Raw genomic sequence first — 10,000 nt, 5'->3', positions numbered from 1 at the left:
TAATGACAGAGCCCCCCCCCCCAAATGTCGCTGCCCCCCCCGCCCCTGTACGTGAGGGGAGGGGAGGGGCGGGTGAGAGAGGCTGGTTTTCCCTCCCCCGCGTGGGCAGCCGTTGTGTTTTGAGGGCATTGTGCTGGCGGCCGTCCCCCACTGGGCACGCTTCATTCAGGTAGCGGCGAGGGGGCCAAGGTGCTTAGCCGCGGGGGCTAGCGAGCGAGCTAATGAGGATCATACGCGGGGGAGGCCGCATTAGCTCAGTGCTACCTCCTCCTCCTCCTCCTCCTCCTCCTCCTCCTCCACTGAAGGAGAGAAAAGGAGGGAAGTCGAGGGGAGACTTGGTCTTAAACAACAGGCTCCGTATCACCTAGAGAGCAATTTGTGCCAATTATGCCACCGAGGGAAAGAGCAATTTAACAGCCAGGGTAACGACATGGGGTTGTGGACACGTGCAATGGGAGGAGGGGGTGGGGGGGGGGCGTTGGGAGTGTGTATGTGTGTGTTTGTGGTGTGTGTAGTGTGTGTCTAGTGTGTGTGGTGTGCGTGCGTGTGTGTGTGGTGTGCGTGCGTGTGTGTGTAGTGTGTGTGTGTGTGTGTGTGTGTGTAGTATGTGGTGTGTGCGTGCATGCATGCGTGCGTGTGTGTGTGTGTAGTGTGTGTGTGGTGTGTGTGTGTGAGCAGGGGGGGGCACAGCGGAGCAGAGCAGGTGTAGGGTCCTGCTGACGAGCTGTCATGTCGTCTGGCAGATCAGTGACCTATTCAGGGGACGTCACGCCAGTGTGCCACCATGTCTTAATGACGAACCCGCCAGGACAGAACAGAGAGGGTGGAGCCCACGGCATTGTGTTATCCTCTCACTTCTGGAGCTAAATTATGTCGTCGACTAAAGCACCCCGCCCCCCCCCGCATTACCAGAACTTGGGATAAAAAAGAAAGAAAAGAAAACGCAAGAAATTAAAACGTTTTCTTCCTTCCTCTCTAGGACCGTGACTGCCGACAGCACTTGTTCTGATCGACGGTTTTACGTTCGATGACTGTTGTGTAGCTGATTCACTTACTTAGACAAAGGTACTTCTTGTCAGTCGCTTTGGATAAAAGCAGCTGCTAAATGACAAAAATGTAAACATTTATATTATACTGTATAGGTATATATATATATATATACGGTACATGTGGGAAAACGGTACATGTGGGAAAACTAGGGTTAGGGTTAGGTGCTAGGGTGCTACGGTTAGGGTTAGGATTAGGGGTAGGGTTAGGGTTAAGGTTAGGGTTAGGGTTAGGGTTAGACATGCCAGCATGTACCAAGTCACCCTAGCACCTAACCCTAACCCTAGTTTTCCCACATGTACCGTATTCCCACATGTAACGTAACATATACTGTATATATATATATATATATATATATATATATATATATATATATATATATATATATATATATATATAGTATTCTAATGAATCTGTATGGCCTTGATAATTCCAAAGTGAAAATGAGATCACAGAGAGGCAGACCCCCTGGCCTCAGAAGGTTACAATGTTTAAGTCAGTTAATAAACTGAATAGACACACGTATGCGCGCACACACACACACACACACACACACACACACAGACACAGACACAGACAGACAGACAGACAGACAGACAGACAGACAGACAGACAGACAGACAGACAGACACACACACACACACACACACACACAGACAGACAGACAGACACACACACACACACACACACACACACACACAAACACAAACACGCCCTAATGTGTTTGCCTGGGTGCAGTGGTAAAGGGTCTGTGTTTGCAGATATAAAGGCAGAGAGGTTGTATAAAGCCTCCTCTCTGTCCTCTCTGCTCCAGATTGGTGTGTTTGCCCTGCGTGTGTGTGTGTGTGTCACTAAGTGTGTGTGTGTGTCGCTAAGTGTGTGTGTGACCAGCAGTGCTTACTAAGAGCCCTGCCAGACCTCTGAATCCTAAGCACACTCAACAGTGAAGAAAACAAACAGTCTCAGTTCAAACAAGCCCTCTCTATGTGAACACACCAGCCAGGGCTCTTTAGTCAGCTGGATGTCCTTGTCTCCTACCTAGGGTCTTGGACCAAAATACATGTCAGATCTCCTCCCACCCTATATTCCCGCAAGGTCCCTAAGGTCAGCTGAGACAAATCAGCTAATCATTCCAAGAGTAAAAACAAAACACGGTGCAGCAGCTTTCAGTCACGCTGCCGCATGCTCCTGGAACAAACTCCCTGAAGAAATCAAACAGGCCCAAACCCTTAAAATATTTAAATCTAAGCTAAAAGCCTTCATGTTTTGCAGCAGTTATGATTAAACACAAACACTTCTATCAATGTATTTTATCCATTATATGTCTTACTAAATGTTTTATCTATTTTCTTCTTATATTTGCTTTTATTCATTGTAATTTTTATTTTCTTACTATGCTCCTCTTGCTGTATTTTTAAATAATGTATGTAAAGCACTTTGAATTGCCCCTGTTGTATGAAATATGCTATACAAATAAACTTGCCTTGCCTTGCCTAGAACGACTCAGGATGAACGGAGAGTAAAGCCTGCTTCCACAACATCATAAAGAAATCACATTACAACACATGTTGGCCAAGTCAACACATATAGGCGGCTTAACGCTGAGCCGTTTGAGGTGAGAGTCAACTACGACGATCCAAAAGGAGTCCATATTGGTCAGTGAACGACAAAGGTTAGCGTTTGTTTTTTGGCACCCTATGTTTTAGATAGTAGGTTACCGGGGGTTACCTCTGCGTGGGCGACGTCACGGCGGAGTGTTCCGGAAGGTAGAAGCTGTGGCATCTGGCCGCCTGGCGGATCTCCGGGTCCATCGCCTTGGAGACGTCGTAGTAGTGGCCGAACCTGGACGAGGAGGCCAGGGCCGCCTGAGGGGGGCGCCATTGAGGGGACAGGACGTAGGAGCAGGTTTACAAGCATTCAACGTACAGGAAATACCCCTCAAATACCTGCAATTTAGTCATCACCAGCGCTAAGTGAATTAAAGGGTTTTCAGGACTATGGGTATGCCGTTTAATAAGGGACGTGTTCGTTGCGTTTAATAAGGGACGTGTTCGTTGCGTTTAATAAGGGATGTGTTCGTTGCGGTAAATAAGGGATGTGTTTGTTGCGTTTAATAAGGGATGTGTTCGTTGCGTTTAATAAGGGATGTGTTCGTTGCGTTTAATAAGGGACGTGTTCGTTGCAGACGAACATACGGCGGGCTGTCTGTCTTGGAGTTAAACAACCACGACAACCAATCCTCTTCATCGTTTCCCAGCGTAAACGTCCACTTGTGGCTGTTTAAAGAAACGTACGGAGGCGTTGGGGGTGGAGGGGGAGGTGTCGGGGGGGGGCGAAGGCGGATGTTTTCCTGCAGCTGAAAGGGAGAGTTTTAGGCCGGCTCTCCCAGCGAACGACAGGGGCTCCATTGTCGGTGGGGCCCTTAATCTACTCCTAATCTGGATTAGGGCTCCCGGTGTGTCCCTCTCCTGGCGGGATGGGGGGGGGAGGCAGGGGTGGACTAGGGGGGACGGGGGGGGGATCATCTTCTCTTTGTGAACGGGGCGACCCGCTTAGCGTTCCCTCCCGCCCCGACAGCCTCACCTTTGATCTGATGTCTTCATTGGAGGGGGGGGCTCGGAGGGGGGGGGGGGCAGGAGAGTAGAGGTGTGTGTAGGGGGGGGGCTGGAGAGAAGTGTGTGGGGGTGGGGTGGGGGGGTTCGTAGACGGGATGAATTTGGGATGCAAATCCTCTGGTGGGGCTTACTGGAGGTTTGTAAAGACGGGTTGGGGGGGGAAGGACACAGATATAAAGACGTTTTCACAGAGAGGGAGAGGGAGAGTAAGAGAGAGAGAGAGAGAGAGAGGGAGGGAGAGAGAGAGAGAGAGGGTGAGTGAAAGAGAGAGAGGGGGAGAGAGAGAGAGAGGGTGAGTGAAAGAGAGAGAGGGGGAGAGAGAGAGAGAGTCCCCAGGGACTGCTGTTAATCCACATAGCGATATGGATTATACTGCCGGAGGGACGGAGGGAGGCTCGCAGAGGAGGGAGGGAAAGAAAGCGGAAGAAAGAGTGTAGCGCTAGCCTAGCAACGCAGGGAGGGACGACAGGGATAGACAGGGATTTAGGGAGCGGAGGTCGGGGGGGCTGCAGGTCTGGGTCCTGGGGGCTAGCTGAGGGACGGTTGGCGTGCCATTGGACAGGCCCGTTTCCCAGACGAGGCAGGGGTGTGTGTGAGTGTGTGTGAGTGTGTGTGTGGGTGTGGGTGTGTGTGTGTGTGTGTGTCTGTGTGTCTGTGCGTGTGTCTGTGTGTGTGTCTGTGTGTGTGTCTGTGTGTGTGTGTGTGTGTGTGTGTGTCAGGGGGCCAGTGAGAGCCCACCTAGCTCCAGCTAAGCGTGAGTAATCCGGCGCGGCTGTGAAAGGAGAGGCTGAGGCGTCCATTCAGGTCCACGGAGGAGTTTAGGAGCTGATGGATTTAGCGGCGGAGACAATCACAGACCTGAGAGCCGGGGCCCTGACCCCCACGCTCAACACTGGCGCTGACTTAAAGCCGCACGGTAGGGGAGGAGGCAGCCTGTTTGAAAACACGTTTAACCAACAAGATGGCCGCAGTTTTTTGTTGTTGTTGTTGTTATTCAGATTTTTTTATTTTTTATTTTTTCTGAGTGGGGCAGCCCCACTCATATTTTTCATTTTATTAGACAGATATAGTGAAGACAGACAGGAAAGTAAGGAGGAGAAGGGAGAGAGAGGTCATGTCAGCAGGGCATGGGCCGGATTCGAACCCATGCCGACATGGGCATAATGTGTGCACTGTAGACCGCGGTGCTAGACCACTGGACCACCCCAGGCACACACGATCGCCGCTCTTGACAGTCATAGAGTTGTCAGATAGAGGACGGTGTTCTACAGTATTACGCTGAAAAGGCGTCGTTTGTGACACGGTCTGGTGAAAGGGGGAACAACTTTTATTTCTAAAGACGTCAATACGTTTCAACGTTGTTGAGAGTCACAACACACACTCGCTAGTCGAGCCAAAACACTGCAACAACGCAATGGATTGGGTGAGTAATCCCCCCCCTCCCCCGACTCTCTCTGTGCCCCCCCCACTGACTGCACTGACTGTTAGCAGGCTCACAAAAACAAGCTGTGTTAGTTGACTAGCGAGCGTGTCGTTGATTTTTCAACAACGCTGAAATGTATTTACATGTTTCTAAACGAAAGTCCGAACGTTAAATATGCTGCCGACTTGTTCCCCCGTTTCACCACAAACCACGTGTCACGTTTATCATGATGAAAAACACTTTTTTGTGGGTTTCACCTGGACTTTGGGGAGGTTTTGGTAGCGCCAGGCGATCTTCATGGACTCCAGACTCTCCGGGTCAGCTGACTTGGTCGGCCCCTCCGCCGGTTGGCTGCTGGCGATGTCGTCCAGGATGGGGGCGGGGAGTTCCTGACGCGAACAAACACAATTCCCTTCTGCGTTAGATTTTTCTTCGACGCGGTCATGGTTTGTTTCAGGAGAACTCAAAGTCATAGTTTGGCTCAGTCTGCACCCATCCACCCATCCCACGCACGCACCCATCCACCCACACAAGCAAGCACGCACGCACGCGCACACACACACACACACACACACACACACACACACACCTCTCTACACACATCTCACTTTAAAACACACACACACGCAAGTGTAGACTGTAGCCAGCCCTGCAACAAACAAGTGTGCATGTACAGTAGAGACAGACACACAGACACACAGAGACACACACACACACACACACACACACACACATGAATGAATGAATGGACTTTATTGTCATTGCTACAGTACAGGTACCAAACAACGAAATTTAGGAGGGGTGGCTCCCCTGGTGTTAGGAAAGGAAAAAAAAAAAACTTTAAAAAAAATCACAAGAAGGGAAGGAGCTGGTTTACATAAATAAAGGCTATGTACACAATCCACTGTACTATACTGTACAGATAGACGACTAGGGTTGTCATATTGCACAATAGTATTGTTTCACGTTATTTAAAGTGTCACAGTTTGCAGGCTTGAAATGTACATGTTTGTGCCTCAGCACTACACCTGATTTTTTCAGTCCAGCAGCTGCCATACAATCCGTCCATGAATGAATGAATGAATGAATGGTCTTTATTGTCATTGATATAGTACAGGTACCAAACAACAACATTTGGGAGGGGGGGCTCCCCTGGTGCTAGGAAAGAAAAAAAAACAACAACAAAAAAACAAGAAGGGAAAGGAGCTGGTTTACATAAATAAAGGCTATGTACACTATCCACTATACTATACTGTACAAATAAAACACTGTGCGTGCTGTACTCTATGCTATGCTATACCTATTCTAACATTTCCTATTCTCTGCAACCTTATGTACCCTAGGGTTGTCATATTGCACATAGTGTTATTGCACATTCATTTAAAGTGTCGCAGTTTGCAGGCTTGAAATGTACACATTTGTGCCTCAGCACTACACCTGATTTTCAATCCAGCAGCTGCCATCAATCCGTCCAGACTGTCCAGGGCCCAGAACCTAGGTCTTTGCTGTGTTCAGGGCCTGAATGGCCCTGGGGTAGAAGCTGAGCTTCAGTCTGTTTGTCCTTGCGAACATGGTCCTGTACCGCCTGTTCGAGGGCAGCCGAGCAAAGTGTTCGTACCCAGGGTGGGATGGGTCTCTGGAGATCTTGGAGGCCTTCCTGAGGCAGCGTGTGTTGTACAGCTCTTCCAGAGAGGGGAGGGGGGCGCCGGTGATCTTCTGGGCCGTTCTCACGACTCTCTGTAGCGCATTCCTCTCTGCGGCTGTGCAGCTGGAGAACCAGTTGCAGATGCAGTAGGTGAGGATGCTCTCCACTGCGCAGCGGTAGAAGGCCACCAGCATCTCCTGTCCGATGTGGTCTTTCCTGAGGACTCTCAGGAAGAAGAGTTGTGCTGTTGTGCCTTCTTGATGATGGCTGCTGTGTTGTTCTTCCAGGACAGGTCATCCTGTATGTGCACCCCCAGGAATCGGAGGGTTGAGACTCTCTCCACGCTCCCTCCGTCGATGAGCACGGGCTGGACCTCAGATTTTTTCCTCCTGAAGTCCACGATGATTTCCTGGGTCTTTGACTGGTTCAGCAGCAGGTTGTTAACCTTGCACAGCTTGCTCAGCTGCTCTACCTCATCCCTGTACGCCGCCTCGTCCCCCCCCGAGATGCAGCCCACCACCGTGGTGTCGTCTGCAAACTTTACGATGGAGTTGCTGGGGTGGACGGGGGTGAAGTCGTAGGTGTAGAGGTTGTAGAGGATGGGGCTTAGCACGCAGCCCTGGGGGGACCAAGTGCTGAGTCTGAGGGCTGTGGAGGTGTGGGAGCCCTCTGGGGGCGGTCGGACAGGAAGTCCTTGATCCATGCACATATAGAGTGTAATAGTCCCAGGTCTAGTAGTTTGGTCACTAGCCTGTCTGGAAGGATGGTGTTGAAGGCAGAGCTGAAGTCCACAAAGAGCAGTCTCGCGTAGCTGTTTCCCCTCTCCAGGTGGGATAGAGTGGAGTGGAGAGTCGTCGCGATGGCGTCCTCTGTGGACCTGTGGGCTCTGTAGGCGAACTGGTATGGATCCAGGTTGGGCGGGAGGCGTGTGACTATGTGGGCCCGGACTAGTTTCTCGAAGCACTTCATGATGATTGGTGTGAGTGCCACCGGGCGGTAGTCGTTTAGGCAGCTCACCGTGCTTTTCTTCGGGACTGGGATGATAGTTGAGGTTTTCAGGCAGGGTGGGATGGTGGCCTGGGACAGGGACTGGTTGAAGATGTTGGTGAAAACCCCGGCCAGCTGGTCGGCGCAGTCCCTCAGCACCCGTCCCAGGACGCCATCCGGCCCTGAGGCTTTCCTGGGGTCCACCGCCTTCAGCACGCGTCTCACTTCATGCTCTGTGAGGGTGAGGCTGCTGAGAGCTGGAGAGAGTGGTGTTTGTGTTGTGGTTACCTCCGTTCGCCCCTCGTCGAACCGGGCGTAGAAGGAGTTCAGCTTTTCCGCCAGCAGGGGGTCGTCCTCTGCGGCTGTGAGCCTGTTGGCTCTGAAGTTTGTCATGTGCTGAACCCCCTGCCACACCCGCCTGGAGTCGTTGCTCAGGAAGCATTCCTCAATCTTCTCTCTGTGGTCTGCCTTGGCCTCCCGGATGCCGCGCTTTAGGTTAGCCCTGGTGGTGCTGTACAGAAGTGTGCCCTTCCCTGCGAAGGCGTTGTCCCTCTCCTTGATCAGTTTTTGGACCTTCCCAGTCATCCATGGCTTCGTGTTGGGGTAGACCCGGACCCGTTTGTCCACGGTGGCTGAGTTGGTGCAGTTCACTATGTGGTTCAGAACCGACGACGTGAACTGTTCCAGGTCCTCATGCTCATATTCCTGCCATGAGGTGTCATTCAGGCAGATCTGCAGTGGAGCGGACCCTGCTGGCCAGGTTCTGACAGTCTTAGTGGTGATGGGAGCACTTTTCCTCATGGGAGTGTAGGCTGGGATCAGGAGGATTGACACATGGTCAGACATGCCTAGATGAGCTAGCGGTCTAGCCTCAGTGTTTCCTCCAGGAATTTGTACATTGGTGGCGGAAAGCCCTGACCGCGGCCGCAGCGCGCGCGATATTTTTTCGCGTGCGCGCGCGTTTCAACGACCTCATTTCAGCCAAAACTAGAGGATGGCCAAAAAAATTATAATTAATATACAGAATATAAACTTCTGACTGACAGTCACATACACACACACAAAGATCATCAGCTATAATATAATACGAAGTAGGCCTACATGAGCACAAAAGCGGCTAACGTTACTGATTAACTGTTTACTGTAGTGCAGAGAGATGGTAGTCGTAGGCGGCGTATCAAATGACAAAGCTAAACGTTTAATGAAGGACATGAACGATTGTCAACAACACACTCAAGCAGTAAATAGAACAGTCTAAACAACGTGGGTACTACGCACTCAACTGCGGACGGAACAATACTCTCAACCTATAGTTCTGTGCGTGAATTATGTCAACCCACCACATTACAGAAGTAAAATCACAGTCAGATGGAGCATTCGGTAAACAGCTGAGTATCAGCTGAGTTAAAGGAAACAAACTCTTACCTTTGATGACACCCACATCAGCCCTGTTTTCCCGTACTTCTCCCGTGTGTCTCTGAAGGTCCAAATGTTCCCTGAATTTTAGCTGCATGTTTTTCCAGCATGTAATTCCGTTGTCAATAAAAAAATCATCTCCCCTTCTTTTCCCCTTGACAGTCCTGTGTCGTTGCTAAAGTGACGGCACATAAGAATAGTTTTTTGACTTGCTAATGTCTGCTGATACACCAACACAGCTAGCCGATGCTGATGGCCCTCCCGCTGTAGTTGTAGTTGTAGCTGGTGGTGGTGGTACCCCGCCATAAACGCTGTTAGCTGATCCACCACCTAGCTTCTTTGGTCCTGCCAGCCATGCAGTTTCGGGTCGCTCATAGCCACTGCTAGCTTCAGCAATGTTTGAAGTGTCTGGGACATCTTTTTTCTTGAAAAATCCATCCATCTGTCGCTGTTTTCGTTTAATTTTTCGAAGAAGCTCTCTGGACTGCAGCTGCTCCCGCGTTAGCATTAGCATCCATTTTTTCTTCTCCCTTCTCACCGTCACGAGCTCAAATGACACTTGTCGGCCGATCTAACTCTTAACACTCACTTACAGGACTTCTGACACCATGTCGTGTTATTCTATTAAACATACACGTGAGTCCTTCTGTATTTCAATGTAAGTGTCTTTATTTTAACTCGCTCTGTAAGCTCTACAATACCGGTCTCTTGTTGTCTCGTCGTAACCTGCCCACCTGACCTGGGGGGTATTCCATCAACGTCGCTAAAGGAAAATCTCTCGCGAGACTTATCAGACTAAACCTGGATTTTCCCTTTAGCGATGTTGATGGAATACCCCCCTGATGTCACTACGGTGGCCTGTACACA

General features: G+C 50.4%; 1 protein-coding gene across 1 annotated transcript in view; it reads right to left on the bottom strand.

Annotated features, from left to right (window-relative positions):
• Nucleotides 1–10,000, bottom strand: part of elp4 (elongator acetyltransferase complex subunit 4) — a gene marked incomplete at its 5' end in the record, with an annotated part of 67,002 nt that overhangs the window by 48,915 nt on the left and 8,087 nt on the right. Inside the window, 2 exons of the mRNA XM_080525898.1 lie at nt 2,776–2,912; nt 5,343–5,474. Coding sequence (XP_080382024.1) covers nt 2,776–2,912; nt 5,343–5,474 — 269 coding nt within the window. The remainder of the gene's footprint in view (nt 1–2,775; nt 2,913–5,342; nt 5,475–10,000) is intronic.

This window comes from Nansenia antarctica, assembly GCF_963989245.1.
Source record: "Nansenia antarctica genome assembly, chromosome: 1".
In the NCBI taxonomy this organism is placed as follows: domain Eukaryota; kingdom Metazoa; phylum Chordata; class Actinopteri; order Argentiniformes; family Microstomatidae; genus Nansenia; species Nansenia antarctica.
This window is presented reverse-complemented; position numbering and strand designations above follow the sequence as displayed.